The sequence below is a fragment of the Battus philenor genome, unplaced genomic scaffold, assembly GCF_028537555.1.
Source record: "Battus philenor isolate CCGP_79_NKW_IND1 unplaced genomic scaffold, ilBatPhil1.0.hap1 SCAF_16, whole genome shotgun sequence".
In the NCBI taxonomy this organism is placed as follows: domain Eukaryota; kingdom Metazoa; phylum Arthropoda; class Insecta; order Lepidoptera; family Papilionidae; genus Battus; species Battus philenor.
Window position 1 is genome coordinate 11983800 of NW_027181678.1, and position 18120 is coordinate 12001919.

The following is an 18120-nucleotide window of genomic DNA, read 5'->3' on the forward strand; positions in this document are numbered from 1 at the left end:
CCTTGGCGATTTTTTGACGATTTTCGATTTAATGGTGTGGCCCCTGGGGATAGTATGCTGTCGGACACATGGTGTCCGCCATGGCGTTTAACGTGTTAAGGTTGTCAAAAGACTAGATGTGATCAGCTCCCGACCAGTTCTATAAGAAATCTATGAAAGAGGCCTATAGCTGAATTTATAATGATGTTAATGTATTGTGATCATACTTTTTATTATTCCTTTTGAAGATATATTATGATTATTTAAGATTGTAGATAACTTGGCTAAATACCAATGTGTTCAATGAGTAAATAATGTTACATAATCATAGTCCTCAAACATTATAAAAAAGCACAATGAAACATTATCTAACCAAGACGTTCACCAAACTTTACTGTGTCAGTAAAGTGGATTGTATTCCCTTATCTTCATGAGAAGAGAAAGCTTCGAACAGTAGCAACCTCTCAAAGTTAATATTATTATAAAATTAATATTTAATTGTACAAAATGTACCAAGACCTAAATAAATAAACAAAATAGACTCCCTATTTTCTCTTGTCTGTTTGTAGTATTTAAATAACCGCTTTTTATTACATGTATGTAAATTTATATATAATACATATACCAAAATTATAATTTAAAAAAAAAATTGTAATCTTGTTCCGGCTCATATATGAAATAGCTGAACTGATTTTATTGACTGGACTTATATTGGCAGGTAGCTAATGTAATCAGTAATTAAGGTAGTTAGTATTCCTTATTACCCTTTTTATTTTAGGAAAATTCCTAAATGAAAAGAAAACCAAATTTTTTCACTCAATTCTATGCAGATCATGCAGTCAAAGCTAGTAAAAAATAAATGTTCTGTCAAAAATTTTATCCATAGCACTAAACACCGTTTCTATGTTGAAGAAACATAAGCAATACCAATATGGATGCAAGCCGAATACTAAGACCTGGTGTGAAAACTTTTGTTTGCTGAGAAAATGGATTGTTAATACAACAAATTAACTAATAGTAGCAATGCCGTGCCAAGAACACACTTGCACTTTTATATACAGTAATACCCCGCTTTACGCGACCTCGTTATACGCGGTTTCACTATAACACGAATTGCAAATTTCGCGCTCAAATGCCTCGAATTACGCGAAAGAGTGCGTATAAATATAATGTAGTCATCAACTTCTCTATGGTGTCTTGACCATCTGTCAAACAATTAAAAACAGTGTTGGGTGTTATGAACGTATTTTACAAGAACGTAAACAAAACGTTACCCAAAAGACAATAGATGTATTTTTCCGTAAAAAAGAGTATGTATTGCATAAAGTGTGCCTAAAATTAAAGTGATTGATTAAAATGATTTGTGTTTTTTTAAAATAATTTTTGACTATGTTCAATCATAAACCTCGTTATACGCGAATTTCAGTTAACGCGATTTTTTTTGGAACGTATCCCCCGCGTAAAGCGGGGTATTACTGTAATTGTATCTTACAAAACTTGCCAAGGACCACTAGCTTAAGGCTATATAATAATGATATAAGAAATCATTGTCCAATTATCAGGCCACGCCTGGACATAGATTTCGAATGGTACCAGTAAAAAGTGGCCAGCGTCTAGCATCTTCCGACAAGGTGGACAAGGTTGTCTGTCTACCTAGTGGATGGACGTCCTTTGCTGCGCTTGCCGGTCAGTGGTCTCCACCCCAGAACCTTATGGCACCAGCAGCCATCTGTTCTGTGGACTGCTCACTATAATCTAATTTTATCCCCACTGGACTATGACTGTTATTTTCGTGCATCTATGGATCTTCTCATTTTATCTCAATATGGGTAATAAATAAAAAGACAGGTTGAGATTTATCCGAAAAAAAAAACTTTATTTTACGTTTTATAATTATAGCAACGGAAAGTTATTTCATTTAAACACAAAATAAACAAGTAATATAACCGATAACAAAAAATAAATTCAATTTTTGTATTTACAACATTGACTCTCATAGTTAGACATGTTCTCGGATTAAGGACTGGATATCTAATTCCACATTTACATCATATTTATCCAATGAGCTCTATGTTATCGTTAACTGCATATATTTTTATTGAATTACATGTACAATTGAGATTCACACTTCTGAAATATGGTTTACAAGACAAAATTTTTGTATGTTGTAAATATCCAGAGTTCATATCTAACTGAAAACAATTTTAAAAACCAACTTAATCACAATCTCTGCTGCACACATATTCAAACAGAGACAACTTAGGACAAATACAGATTAACTTACAATCTATATGTCTACCTACTAATAATTTTTGAATTAAGTCTACAAATGCTTTAACTAGCTTGCTACAACAAGCTAAAGAGGATCGACAGTGCATTGGTACTGGAGTCATAGAAAAAGAAGTCTTTACTTATGTGATCGTCTTAACGGATGTTGCCACTTTATGCAACCGTTAGATTTCTAAGTTGCATTAGATGGAAAAAAATATATGTTGCGAAATAATATAATATATATAAAGAATAATTTGAGATCATTTAGGATTAACCTTACATCGGTGTTGCCATTTAAAAAAGCAAAATATAAGACAGCGGTGCACCATCAACCCATAAACGTTAAGTACAATATTAAACCTTATTTACATAAAATCATAAATATTAACGCACTACCAATAAATTACATGCACGAGGCCCCGCGATTCATTCGCTCCGAGCCGTGGTTTAAACTATCTCATTAGATTTACATTAATTCAGCCATCACAGGTGATTGAAAATTAATATACGATACAAATATATACTCCATCTCCCACTGCATTGCAGTTACTAAACTCGTTATTTTTTTCTACCGACAATTAATCCGCTGACATTGTTAGCAATGTTACCATGTTAAAAATATTACAGTTATTCTTCGCATTTTATGTATCATTAAAAAAAATTAAATATCATAACAACTTTGCTACCAATATCGGCATCTAAATGTCATGTTCGAATTTTAAACTGAAAATATATATTTAATCTGTACTGTTCACAGTTTCGTTTACAAAAATATACGATACAAGTTTGTTAGAATCACTCCTCTTTACAAATTGTATTACTACTTTATCAAGTACTTATTTTAAGTTATTCTGAAGCAGTTTTTTTTTTAATTCTTTTTAGAAGCGTTATTTGAAGCGATTTCCTATCGGAACGAATTGTAGAGACGTGGCAGTCGCTAATTTCAAATTAAAAACCTCACTAGTTTATTATTAAACTTAAAAGCATTCTTGGCACTTCGCCGCTATAATTCAATCTTCAGTCTCAAATCTTACAAAAAAAAATTATCAGTCAGCCATCATTATTGGACTCATTTTAGTTTAAGTGATTTTTTTAATCTGTCAAAGATTTTGTATATGTCACTTTTTGGATTTCTCATCGCATATAATCAGTACTTTAATTCTGTACGTTAAATGCGCACGAAAGATGTCATATTGGTTTTTAATATTCCTGAATAAATATAAATCGTAGTGGTTTTATCTATTCAAATATTTTCGACGTGAAACTAATAAAGAAAGTAAATATTTGTCGGTGTCTATCTAAAGTAATGTATAAATAATCATGCACGAATGTACCGCGTATTTTACACGTCATCACGTCAGAGTAAAGATATGTTTTTCATCACATAAATTGAAAAATATTGGATGTTCGGCCTGTTTTACCGTTAATGTAAACTTGAACAAATTGACGGTTGATATTTTATTTTAAGTAATGTTTAGTATAATTTGGTTTTCACTACACGTAGTCTGGTCTGAAATATTTATGATAACAGTCAAATGTGAATTAAGGAAAATTACGTCGGAATGAAATGATCATGTACTATTTTTAAAATATGCTAAATGAATGAACCGAGTGTTTTCAATATTGCGGTGCGAGGATACCAATAATTTTCTAACGACAAATGACGTGAGCACAGATAAATATTATTTTGTTTTAAATTTATTCAACACCTATTTTACCATTACCCATTGAAGAATTTTCATTGTTTGGTTTATTTTCTATAATAAATAATTTCCCACACATAGATACGACGTAAAATAGATTGTATACGGATTTACTTTACATTTTAAAGAGTCAGATACATTTATATCACACCAATTACATAATAAACATTAATATATTTTCTTTTATTTATTACGATAACATTGAATTTGAACATGTACTCACTAAGCCCAACTGTTTGAACAATTGTCCGTATTCTAAACATGTTTTTAGTGATAATTAGACAGAAACTACGGTAGTCAGCAAACGAAGGTACACATCGATGGGAAATACTTTCTATAATAGTATATTCGAAAACGACACAGTCGCCTTGTATCCAGAAGTTTGCTCCAATGAGGGCCTGCCGGTAATCGATCCAATTTAAGTCTTCACTAGTCGTATTAGAGTCCGTAATCATTTAATATCGTGTCCTACGTCAGTCGGACAGGTACCTGGCGCGTGTAATTTCTTCGCCGTCATCCTCGCGGCCGGGGCTGATGCTCTCAATTTCGTCCACCTCCTCTAAGTTCTTCGTGTTTGGATTGCAGAGTCTGAAACGTAAATAATTTATATAAATAAAAAATAATCGAAAAATGTGTTTTTCATCATCACATCATCCACTGCTAGACCTATGACACCTCCATATAGATTTTTAAAAACAACGATCGGAGACATTACTCAAAGTCATTTGTCCACCTTGTGTGTGGATGTTGCGGTCTTCCGGGGCCGTGGTCTCCTCCCCAAAACCTTAATGACATTAGTTCTGCGCGCTATATGGCCTGTTCACTGCCAATGCGCTGGTCGTGTCATAGTTTTGCATTTGTACATAAATAAAGTGACCACAGTTAAACAAGATTTATTTTTTATTGTTTTTCTACTGGACTGTATCGGCATTGAATAGTACGTCTGTCAGGCAGCTTGTTTATATATGTATAAATAATATAATCAATTTGATTTATTGCTATTAAATAATAACAGTTATAAATGATTTATTACATGTTAAGATATAAATCAGAGATCGGACAAGTTTGATCTTGGTTTGTTTGTTTGTCGACGCCACTATTTCCGTTAAATTATGACGTTGCCTTTAACATTACAATGAGGAGAATATAACTTATTACGTCCGTTTTAAGGTTGCAAGTTGTTTTACATAAGATACATCAAACTCTAAAGCAAACTTTAGGCGTGCCGCAAAAAAAAAATGTTCACAGCAACATAAATTAAGCAATAATCACAACCACTTATAAGATAATGTGTATATAATTACGTTATATTAGGTTAGTGCAGGGGTGGGCAACCTTTTAATAAACGGGCCATATTAAATTAAAAAAAAAATTACTTTAATTATTCAATACAAAAAAATCGGGCGAACGCGTCGAGTTCGTATTGCATGTTTGAACAAGTCGCCGACAAGTTACTTGCTTGTCACAAACAAATTGTTCCAGTTTAGCACGTATTATGTATCTTATTATGACTAAGTCGAATAAATTAAATTCGATTTTAAAAATGCTTGGCGGGTCGGATAGGCAAGTTTAACTGGCCGCTAGTTGCTTTTCCCTGGGCAGGTGTATTAGCTGATGCAGCAGTTTGTCTTTTGATAGCTAAGTATGAAACGGACTCTATTTCAGACATTAAATATTTTAAATCTACGTGCGTACAACTTATTAGGTACCTATTTGTATCATAGGGGGTCAAATGACCTGACTAAGTTTTCTACTTGAATGTATGAAATATGGTTGATAGGAATGAAATAAAAATTAAATTCATTATAATTATATAGGGTGGGCCATAAATTTTTGCACTTTTGTAACATGTGTAGAAATAAAAGTACAAATGCTATTTTGTTTATGATTTATTTACCGTAATTATCATTTATTAAAATTTGTTTTTTAAAAATTACATCGTCGAGATGTGCTCCGTCTCGCCGTTGGCACTCCTGTAATCGAATATTGTTTGTGTGTCGTGTTGCTATTTGCAAAAATTTTTGGCCCACCTAATACAAAAAAGTATATTGTCTAAATCTATTACAAACACAAAAATTAAGAATATTTGATCCATTGCTCTTCGCATTTTTTATATTTTCAATGCATAAGTTCAAAATGGGCCATTTGACCCGTAATGTTATGTTTAGTGTTGAATGATGCATATAGTTTATAAATAAAGCATATTATTATTTCATATACTGGTTACGTTTCTGATTTATCTCGGATACATTGACGGGGCCGCAAATATTTATATTCAACTCGCAAGTTTTACACCCCTGCTTTAAATCGCTTGCTGGTCAATACATAGTATAAAATTTTAAATCTTTAATAATAAAAAAAGTTTGTGATGCCAAAGCGCTGAGGGTGCTTCATCATTTCATCCGCAGAACTTCCACTGCTGGACGTAAACATCTCCCATAGTTTTCCATTAAGACCGGTTTGAAAAAGCCTTCATCCCCTACAGCTCCTTCGACTTGGCAACTCGTTGGGCTATGTCGGTTACTTAATTCGATAATATACCACTACAGCCTTATTAAGACAGTCAAAAAACGCTGAAAGGCGGCTTTCTATAGGGCCAATGAAAATCTAGGGAAGAGGTCTATGTTCAGCAGAGGACGTTCCTCAGCTGATATAATGTCCACCGGATATAAAACCAAAATATTCTTTATTCAAATAGGCTATTACAAGTAATTTCGAATCGTCAATCAAAATAAAATGTCAGCATTGCTATCCCTACAGGAATCTACTAACGACTCGAAAGGCATTTCTGCTGAGAAGAGTCGGCGAGAAACTCAACAGTTTCTCTTTACAAATATAGTTTTATAAGGAGTGCTTAACATAACTAGCTTCTTGAGTGAGCATCAACAAAATTTAATTCCATACATTATAGTATTCTTGGTTACAATAATATACTTTTTTCAATAATATCATTTTAAAACTGGTTTTAAATCTCTCCAGTGGCAGTACTGAGATTGACTGTGGTTTTTGACTGTACATCAGTATACCTCATGGCCAAAAAATAATTAAGTCAAAAAACCTGGAGTACACAGGTAAATTTTATTCCTTGTATTATTAACACAGTGTCTATCAATGTTTTGTAAATAATTTTGGCTATTTTTGCGGACAAACAAAACATTATTATAAATATATTTCGACGCAACAGTAAAAATACCTGCTTTGTTATATGCTCTGATCGATTTCATCCCGAATACTGCCATAGATGTTCTCATTACTTCGTTTCGAAGCGGTACATTCTCGTATAGTTATAATTCCGAGATAAACACATAGACAGCAGTTGTAATTATCAGTGTTGCTGAAAGCAATTCCTGTGCAGCGACTTGTGACCATTTTTTACACCTATACATCTGCACACAATGTTTTAATATCTTCAAATATATTTTCGAATGCATAGCTAACAAGAACAAAAACGACAAACGTATTTTCTTTGTATTTTAGTCGAGCTAATGATTGCTTTACGTATCTTTTATATAACTGGTGAGTAATGCAAATATAAAAATAAAATTAATCTATGAAACGTATACGTAGTATAATGTATTTAATAAGTAAATACACAACAACACAATAACACAATTCTTCATAATTTTAGTAGTAGCACGTACATTATCGAATGCAAGATCTCTTTGCAGGTCGATTCCGTCTGGTCCTTTACGAAATATATGAAGGAGGCCATGTCCTGCAGTACTATAGTAAATGATGTAAGAGTTCTCAATTGACACTATCGTAGGTGGAGTCTTTCAGCAGCTCTTTTAGCAATATACCTAATATTGCTTGTGTTTATGGCAATCATAAATTAAAAAAAACACACTTCTAATATTAAAAATTTTTGAAATTTAAAAGACAGGGTACTATTAATTTAGCGGTGTCATTTTGATTAACAAAATGTTACGTTTTCGTCTCAATTTATCACATACGCCACTCGGCCTAATAGACCGAATAGATTTTTGTTAAGCTTAGCACCTTCAGCGCTCTGCCACTTCGCATCCGCGGATTCTGCAAATGCTATTTGGGCAGCAGACTAAGTCAGATAAAAAAAACTCAAAATTTTTGAGAATAGACGGTTTGACGTTTGTCTACCTCTTATCCTGCACCCATACCCGAGAAGCTTGTTGAAATTATATACAAATAATCATTAATTAATATACATATACCGCCATCTATTGGAACATAGATTGTATAGTGTTCCTACCGTCATTGTTATAAAGTGAAATGTAGGTATGTTTCTGAACGTAAATAAAAAGTTAGTTCTGTTCGAATCTCATAACCGGCGTTTTATTATAAAGCTGATAAACATTTGCACGCGGACTGTATTGAATTGCATGAATTTAAATCCCAATCTAGGGTATATTGATAATTATTACTCTTCTTTCATCTTAAATGACTTATAAGTATCATTTCCTTGCATTAAATGATAATTTTTCAATTCAATTTACCTACATACAACTTGCAGGTATTATAAGTTATAGCTGCCAGAAGTTACGTGAATAGAAAAAATAAATTATTTTAAAATAGAGGTGACCAATACGCGGCCCGCGGACCGCTTGCGGCCCTTTTAATATGTTTATGCGGCCCGCCAAGCATTTCTAAAATCGAATTTATTTTATCAACTCTCTCCCATCAATATATTGTAATAAAATTTATTATCATAAAATTATAGTGCCCACTAAACCTTTCACGTTAAATATAGTTTTGTAGATTATTAATAAGAGTTACTTTATGTGCGACCCGCTAAATGATTTGAAAATTGAAATTGGCCCGTTAAGTAAAAAGGTTGGTCACCCCTGTTTTAACATATTTCATAGTGATTACTTTGTACAGGTTGATTGTTGTGTGTAAAAGTTTAAAAGATTTTTGCTGACAAATGATCTATAAATTTACGTCTTGAAGGCTTTTATACCTAATATAATATATATTTCATGTGTTTTGCCAAAAAGACCAGCGCAGTGCCACCATTAATCAAATATTTATTAGATAGCTTACCCTAGATGTTAATAAAGTTTAAAATAAAGGTAGTTAAAGTAAGGGAAATTATGGAGAAATTTTATACATTTAAAATTTTGCAAAATAAGTTTATAGTTTCAAACCTGTCAGGCAATTCAAATAGTATTATAACCAAATTAACAAAACTTGTTTTACGACCTGTGTTTTGAGAGCGTGTTTTGAGCCGTTTTGGGTGAACTTAGTAAAGATTTACTAGTGATCCAATAAAAAAATACTACGTATGCGTTATTCCTGTTTATTAATCCCTTAATGTGAGATTACCTGCATTTGCAGCAGACGATGCAGGGTGCAGCCAACAGGAGTAGGGGACTGGCCACCAGTAGCAGTAGACCAAACCCAGCAAAGATGCCCACAACCTGAAAATACATTAAATTAGACACCATTTTTTATGGCCCCCGCTATTGGGAACCTCTCGTACCCCCTATCTAGTTTGGGACAGGGACTTTATTTACACATAATTTTTTCAGAGTTTTATCTTTATTCGACACTCACTTTCATACTTCTCAATTTCTTTTATTCTTTCCTTTTATCCTTCACAATATCTTGCAATTTTTGTTCTTTCATTCCTTCTTGTTTTCATCGCTTTGCTTTCCTCATCTTTTTACTCTTAGGTGGCTAGGTACATTTATTTTTAAATCTTTATCTTTTTTTTTTTTGATATCACAGATTTGTTTGGATTTGAACTTTTTAATACATTGCTAGACTTGTCTTATATTCTATTATCATTTGATAAGTTCGTTTACATGTGCATTTCATTTTTGGTTCCAGTTAATTAGACACCATTGAATTGATATTCTGTTTGTTCACTATTGGGACGAAAGTTCATTTTATAAGTGCTGTAAAGAAAATTCACCTGCGCACGATGCCAAAGTACCGAAGCTCTCGAATGTCCCAGCTTGTTCTTGCAAGGCCCCTTATCGTAATGGCGGAGTAGGAAGTCATCCTGAAACAAAATTCAATGGTCACTGAAAAGCTAAACAATAATTACAATAATTAAAAACAATCAAATACTTTTGCAGACAGGGATCGGTAACTTTTATTTTTTTTTTAAATTACAGATTATAGTTACGAAAAGAGACAGCATTATTCTTATACAATTGGACTAAAAAACGATAGAGCCAATATGAAAAAAGATTATGGAGTCATGGTTCACATTTTTTCCAACTATCGTAACATTTATCAAAAGGTATCCAATGCTTTCTTTAGGATCAACAGTCTACTATTGAGATTTTACTGAAGCGTTTTATTTATATTTTTTCCCCCGATTTATATAAGATACACATGTGAAGAATCATATGGAGTGATGCTCTGGATATCTATAGAGACAAGTGTATATTCGTCACTTGAGTGAACGCATATAGCCAGTTGAAAACACATAAACGAGAGCATTATAGGCCTCGAGCGATCTGTGGACTCGTAAATCAGAGGCGCATCGTCAATTCAGAAGCACGGCTAGGGTGTCCGGGGACTTTTTGCTGTCCAATTATAAACGCTAGCTGACGTCATACTTGCTATTTGATTATTTATATTTAATATTTATTGTTTCGTTGTGGTAAACATTTTTAGTAAAATTTTATATTTCTCGTGTTACACGTAACAGTTTTGAAACATTAACCTAAACAATAAACATTTCTAGATGTTTCGATCCTTGTATGGAAAGAAACTGCCTGAGGAGGTTTTTAAACTCTCGAGCTGTATTACGTAAACAAGGTCTAGGTTAATCGCCTTCCGTACTCTGTGTCTACTTAAACCCGTGGAATTTGTTAAAGCGAATAAGGCAACAATGTGGTCCAGATCGAAAAAAAAATGCGAAATATTTAAAAACTACGTTTTTGTAAAAAATGATTGGAAAATCTAATAGATTTAAGCGTTACCTCGCGGAAGCCCATCCTAACTATGAAAGGGACTAATATATAGCTACTTCCGCTATGCAGCAGTAATCGTGCAATGAGCTATTCGCTCACTATGTATTTGGCACTGGTCGGTCTAACATCTCCTGAGGATGCCCCGTGGAGGGGTGAAACACGTGTCAGTAGATTAACGGCAGTAGTGGTGTTTCGCATTGTTTACCGCACGCGCATTTATCAGCGGGCTGGCGGGCGGTGCCCTTCATTGCACGACTACTGCTGCATAGCGGAAGTAGCTATATATTAGTCTCTTTTCTAAATTATTAAAAAGTATTACATGGCAGGTTTATATAAACCGGTAATACCTAGCCTCTCGTACGTACCACGTGAACGCACGGTAATATTAAAAATGAATTAGTCCAAACCAAATTATACTGAGAGACATCGAGTTTAGTTAGAGTTTAAAAAATCTAAGCTGCCTTCAGGGCAATGCCTCTTGAAATCCGGATTTGAACCTAAGGCTGTTCGATATAGCTGTCCTAAGGTGTTGTTACTGATCCTATAAAAAATAAAATAACAACGTGTTTACTATAGATACATATCTAAAGATCTGAAGAGTGTATGTAAAGATTTACTAAAGATCCTCATGGTACATATTAAAAAAAAAAAAAAAAAAAAAAAACAAAAAGTAACAAGGATTTTTCTATGGACGAGCCATTTATAATGAACATTTTTATTACATTAGACAATAACACCATGATTCTGATATCATTGCAGTAATTATAATAAAGACAAGAATATACGCATATCGTGGTCCAAAAATCGACTAAATAAAAAAGTAGGAAAAGTAATAATACACGTGTTCACTATTTTTAGCGCGAATATAATATACTAAAGTATTAAGACATCGCTCTTGCATAATATCCCGTATAGTTTTGATCAGTTCGCATGTACTCAAATGCCCAACTTGAAGGTCCAGAGCCGTTCGAAGAAAATGCTTCAGACCTCTTGACCTTACAGCATACTGACCTCGCTTTGTGTGATATCAGTATTCTTCTGGCATCTCGCCCACCGTGTAAGCTAACCACTACATAGGCTTTAATCTAAATCGAATCGAACTATCATGTTTTATGAATTAGGTTGTACTCTCATTATATATTCATTCCAAAGTTTCTGTAGAAACATTATAGAAACTCTTAACATGTTCTACTGTTCCTTTATGCAAAACCCATTTCTTCCCTCGTTTGTCTAATGAAAACGACATGGTAATGCTAAACGCGATTCGACTGTATCTACCCGAAATAACTAGATAAAATTTCTACGCATTGGTTTAAAGCTACTGACAAATACGGTCCGTTTTAGATGTATAAACCGATTACAGCAGGTGTAGGCAGATGACGTCTCTGAACTCAGGAAGTATTGACCATTATCACCTTGAAAAGCACCTTTTGGTGTAGCGTGATAGATCTAGCCGAGTTCCACAGTCAAGGATCCTTTAGTCTATTCACTTTAAGAAGCGGTAGCCTATATGACCTGAAGGCTTCCAATACCAAATAATGCATTATTTTAAAACAGGTTCCTGAGGGAACATTTCAGCTTAATAACCTTTAAGAGTTTTTTAAACCTAAGCTGCCTTCAACGCTATGCAATCTCAATCCCGGCAAAGACCTAAAAATTTCCAAGAACAGGATGATATGAACAAATTTTATATTGCGATTATATTAGTCGTTGGCACTAATTAGAGTTAAAGCAAAATGTGAGGAATCTAGTACTTTATAGAACCAATATAATATCGGAGAGATTTCCACCACAACACATATCGATATTAATATTTATTATTATAGCATTAAGCTTCTAGAGTAAAGACAACGTTCCGGTAAGGTCTTTAAATGTCGCAAGTTGCAGGCCGCTTCGAACCGATCCTATTAGAAATTCAAGTGGGAGGCCTATGCTCAACAGTGGACGACTTATGGTTGAAATGATGATGATGGTGACCATTAAATGCAATCAGATTTCGTACAATCAAACTATAAGCCTACAACCAATCCTAAAGGAAAGCTATGGGAGTCCTTCGGATGAAATTATGATGATCAACCGAAATATTCTATTTAAACCTTAGTAGTATCTATATCTGTTGTGAAACAATGGTTGTAATTGAAATGCATACATTAAAAATAATAAAATGTACACTTCAAGCTTTAAATTTCAACTGTTGACTTTTCTCAACAGATCAACATTTAGACACAGTGGTAGCTTATTCACGGACGGACTACACTGTTTATGATTGTTGAAAATAATTGACGATTCAAAAGTGCCTGTGATACTTTGAAGATCATGTTATACTTACGTCGAGCGAGGCCAGGCAGTACCAGCAGAACACGTGCTTGCAGCGTTTGCACATCATCTGCGCGCATCCCTCGTCCTTCTCGATGGGTACTCGACACATGGGGCACATCTTGATGAGCTCGGATTCTGGTAGCAGCGGCGCCCCGGCGCCTCCTGATGATGACGATGCAGCCGCTGCCTCGCAGGATAGTCCGCCGTGCCACTGGTAACAACATCAGTTCAATTTTTAATTTTATTTATTAGAGTTTAACACACAATCGGCACTCTTGCACGTGATTATCAATGTAAAGTAATCTTGGAAAACGTAGCATGTCTCTAGACATCGCTTGTAAAAGAGGGCGTTAGTGTCGTAGAAACACTGTTCAACGATTGTTGCGAGGCGCGTGCTCTTATGGCGTTATAATGTTAAGAATGCAGTATATTAAGTGTCTATTAAATTTGATCTAGTAACTTAGGGTGTAGTGTCAATACTTATTTTTTCACAGGAGTAATAAATACTTTATTTTATATTTTTTTAATTAGTTATTACTCATACTTATTTTATAATGGCTGTTGCGAGGCACTTCATACAGTATAAAGTTATTCGCATGTTGCCGTCTAAAAAATTAATAACACAAGTATAAACAGTAATAAACAACTATTATTCACTAAAACGTTTTTCTATTTCGTGCACTGCCGACTTAAGAAATAATGTGAATATATTTTTAGTATAATTCTATAAGCATATGTTTTTTCAATCAGTCTTATTGGAAATCTATAGCAAAGTTCTATGCCCAGCAATGGATGCTCTACGGCTAAATATATGATGATGAGACGAATGTTTGATAGTCAAGAACAGATGATTTAAGTTTCTCTAGTTTGTATGTAAAAATAGGGAATATAGTCTTTTGTATTTAGTTTACAAATTTACCTATTTTTTTAAATATGCGAACCTTCCTCATGTCTTAACGAGAATATGAATAAAGATTAGCTGAACTGGTCGAGTGATTATGGAGTTTTGTGCTTAGCAACACATTAAACGATTCATTTTTATTTATATAAGATATCGGAAGGTTACAGGACAAGCATGTTACAGCTGAACACACTGTAAGGACATATACCTTGCCTATAAAGTGCGCGGCGTTTAATTTTTTTATACGTGCAAAACATATTGAATTTTTGTATACAGTTGCTTATGTGAAATAATATATATAGCAAAAAATTGTTCTCTTGTCATTTACCTGTTTGTTAAAATTTCATTGTTACCTTAATAGTGATAGCCTAGCAATAGACGACTGAAAACAGCGATAGCAAAGTCGCGGGTTCAATTCCCGGGGTATGATCTTACGTAATTCATAATTTGCATATTAATAAGATTGCAACTGCTCACAAACAAGTTTCCAGAAGATAGACAGCAGCGTCCTCTGCATACCATAATATCACACTGCGATCGCCAACCCGCTTGCCGAGCGTGGCGATTATAGTATATCTCCCGGTATATATATGTGGAGACACCTATATACATATACCTACCTACCTATATATATAGATAGTAGTAGTTTTCGTTTCGGAACGTTTGGCTACTTAAAAAATTTGTGGTGACGCTATTCTAGGGCATAGCCATTTACCAGCACAGCCGACCGGCTCGGCCGCATTCATAATTACCTTTTATATTTTTATATAACCGAACATTTCCAAATGGAATTGATAACATTTATTTTTATACCTACATTCGATTAATGCTATTTAACATACTCCTATAATAAAATTAATACGACATTGGCAAGTCGTATCGTGTGTGTTTACCTAAGAATAAATTAATTAAATTATAATACTATATAATTAAAACAGTGATTGCTGCATATTTTAACGAAGAAATAGTTTTGTACCACAACGATTAGTTATAGGTGTAAAAGCTGTAAAAGAGTATTAGGTATAGTGTAACATTATCGATAATGAAATAAAACAATATAAAATTTGAGTACAAATTCAAGGTGAAAATCATTTGCTGACTGTTCACCCTGCTCAAAAGAGCGATTCATTCAAAACAAAAACAAAACTGCCTATAACTTTAAACGTTCATTTATTTAATATATTTACTACATTTTTGGCACGATGATTTATAAGCATATTGCACGAGAATTTATCGTAAAATGTCTTTATTTTTGTATATACTCATTCCGGCCATAAATCCTGTTATAATTAAAAATAAATAAAAATACTTTTGAGTTTGGAATATCTCATTTTTACATGTTTAGCTGTTTTTAAAAATGAAATATTTGAATCGCAACTTCTAGCTCTTATTTTACAACACAACATTGTTTCTGTTATTCCGAATCAAGACATTCACAGAATATAGACACGACGCAGACGTGATATTTAATAACAGACGACATTAAGATTGTCTACCTAACACGTGCACCATTTCTTTTTTTTGTTAAAATACTCTGACGATATTATAAGTGACATTCAAAACAAACTTTGTGTTTCGCATTGTTTCTGTCATATGTTTTCAAATATAGACGACTAGTATTTCCGCACACACTATAGATCAAGAGTAATAATGAACTATTAATTTTTCATTAAAAAAAACCCTTCACGAAATCAAGTCTTCCACCATATCTTAAAATATGGTGAAATACTACAAAAAGCGGTACAGTGATCAGGTCTGTTCTTCACTCCGGGTTATTCAGCTCAAATCTTTTGTGATCATATTATCCTGAATAATATAAATATCTTTCGATCATAAGTACACCCGTGTCACAAATTCGTTAGCCATTGTTTGCTCGCGCCTGTACCTGTTGAATACTTAAATACATGAATAAATTTGTATAAATACCTATTATAAATCCAGTTTGCCTTACACATATAGGTCTCGTGATATTTATTTGGTTTAATTGATTATCTGTAAATTAATTCTCAATTTTTGTATTTTTAGTCGTAGGTGTATGAAGTAAATTTTCGATTCAAGTCATACTAGAAATTTATGTAAATGAATTAACTTGATTCATGAATTATACATAAATTTTATAACGATAATTAAATTATTAGGTAAAGTAATTTAACTATGTATACGATGGTAAGAAACGGCTGTCGCGGAATACATTATTAAACTTGAAAAAATACATTTTACAACGTGACCGTTTCAAGTTAACTATGTAATGTTTTCGCTATTACTATACTCTACTACTAATATAATTTTCATTTATGTATAAATTTATATATATATATATATATATATATAATTTATATATATATATATATATACACATTACTAACAAGCTTTCAGGCACTCAACTAGCTACAGAGAAGTCTATGCTCGGGAATTTATTTATAAGATCGAATCGGGAATTAGGAGATCCATTAACAAACAAAAGTAACCCAAATTGACCAGCGATGGGATAGACAAGTTGAAGTGGCAGTACATAGCGAACAGACGGCCGCTGGGGGGCTTAAGTTTGTGGACTTAAGATTACAGATCGGCAAGCGAATTCGTATACACTCAACTCTCTTGTTGCAAAAAAATCGTGAAAAAATACATTCGACATATGGTAAATTTCAGGATATGATCCAGAACTTTAATTGATCGTGTAAGATAAACAAAAACTGATTTTTTTTCCCAAAAAGTAACATGAAAAGGATGTAATAATGAAATCCATATTACATAAGTATTTATAAAACTAAAACAATTCATATTTTATTACAACCAAATTGAAATTATTGCAGAATGAAAATTCAGTACATAAAAACAGTACATAAAAATTCTAATTGAAATTAGGTATAAAAATTAATTTTGCAAATGTTCATAGCTGCTTGATAACAAGCTGTACTTTTAATACGGACTGGACAAAAAATGCTATCACCATTAGATATATGAGATATGTCGTTAACAACCTCCTGTTGTTTTTTTTTGTTGTAATGTAGACCAGTATTACATTAGAACTACGGTATCCCACTTATGCTTGTTTTTTAAGTTTCTGTAGAACACTCACAAAATAAGAATATTTTTAGGGAACCGCTTCTTATTTAAATCGTGTAAAAAGGAGTTTAGTGAATATCTCCGCTCATTAGTCCACCCACAAGGTGAACAGATGACCTTATTAAGGTCGCCACAAGACGTTGGATATAGGCCGCTTCCAACCGGTCCTATTGGAAATATATGGAGTTAGCATCTGACTTCCCACGGCAAAAAGATGATGATATTAATATCATTTACTTATTAAGAATCGTTGTCCTTGATAATTTCGCACTCGAGTTAAGCGTTAGGATGTCCACATCTACGTCCGGACATTGGAATCACGAAGTGACCACACGAGCAGATCGGAAACGACAAAACGAGAGAAACTTGGTGCAATAAAAAGCCGCACACAAAATACCCTTGTATACGTCGAGTGTAGACCAGCTGTTGTGCAAGCCTATTGGCACATCGTGAACAACGTGCATTGTTTGGGCTAATTGAATAGGTTTTCACCGAGCGATTGTTCGAGAGCTGTGCTCGTTGCCGTCGAGTTTCCCCTGTATATTATTCTTTATAAGTACAATATCGCACGGTACACATTTATTACGAAATTATCACAGCCTGATAGCGTCGAGATGGGAAGAAAGATAGAGGGAACAAATCCTGATCAGCGACGACAATCTACGTCCTACATTCCTAGAGTATTTTAATAAAATGGTGCTGATAAATATGAATAAGACTCAACCCTAGAAACCTAGTGTCGGGAAGACTCGCCGGAAATAAATAAAACTATTGATAAATACAGCCTAAATGATGATTTTTTTAAAAAAAAGAAGTTTTTATCTCTAATTGTTAAGACAAGAAATAAAGAGTATTACATAAAAATCTGTCATATGTAAAGTAAAATTATGGGCAAGAAATGTAGACGAGGGTATAAAAACAATGGAAGGAAGAAGATTTGAAAATGAGGAAAGATACATATGAAAGCCTCAAAAAA

General features: G+C 33.5%; 1 protein-coding gene across 3 annotated transcripts in view; it reads right to left on the bottom strand.

Moving 5' to 3' along the window:
• Positions 1-1828: 1828 nt before the first annotated feature.
• LOC137919576 (uncharacterized) overlaps positions 1829-18120 on the bottom strand; it is a 162431-nt gene continuing 146139 nt past the window's right edge. For all 3 annotated transcript variants that reach the window (XM_068762688.1, XM_068762687.1, XM_068762689.1), the window contains 4 exons: positions 13188-13388; positions 9847-9936; positions 9255-9349; positions 1829-4541 (listed from right to left, as the gene is read on the bottom strand). In XM_068762688.1, the coding sequence (XP_068618789.1) occupies positions 4427-4541; positions 9255-9349; positions 9847-9936; positions 13188-13388 (501 nt within the window). In that variant the 3' untranslated portion in view covers positions 1829-4426. The remainder of the gene's footprint in view (positions 4542-9254; positions 9350-9846; positions 9937-13187; positions 13389-18120) is intronic.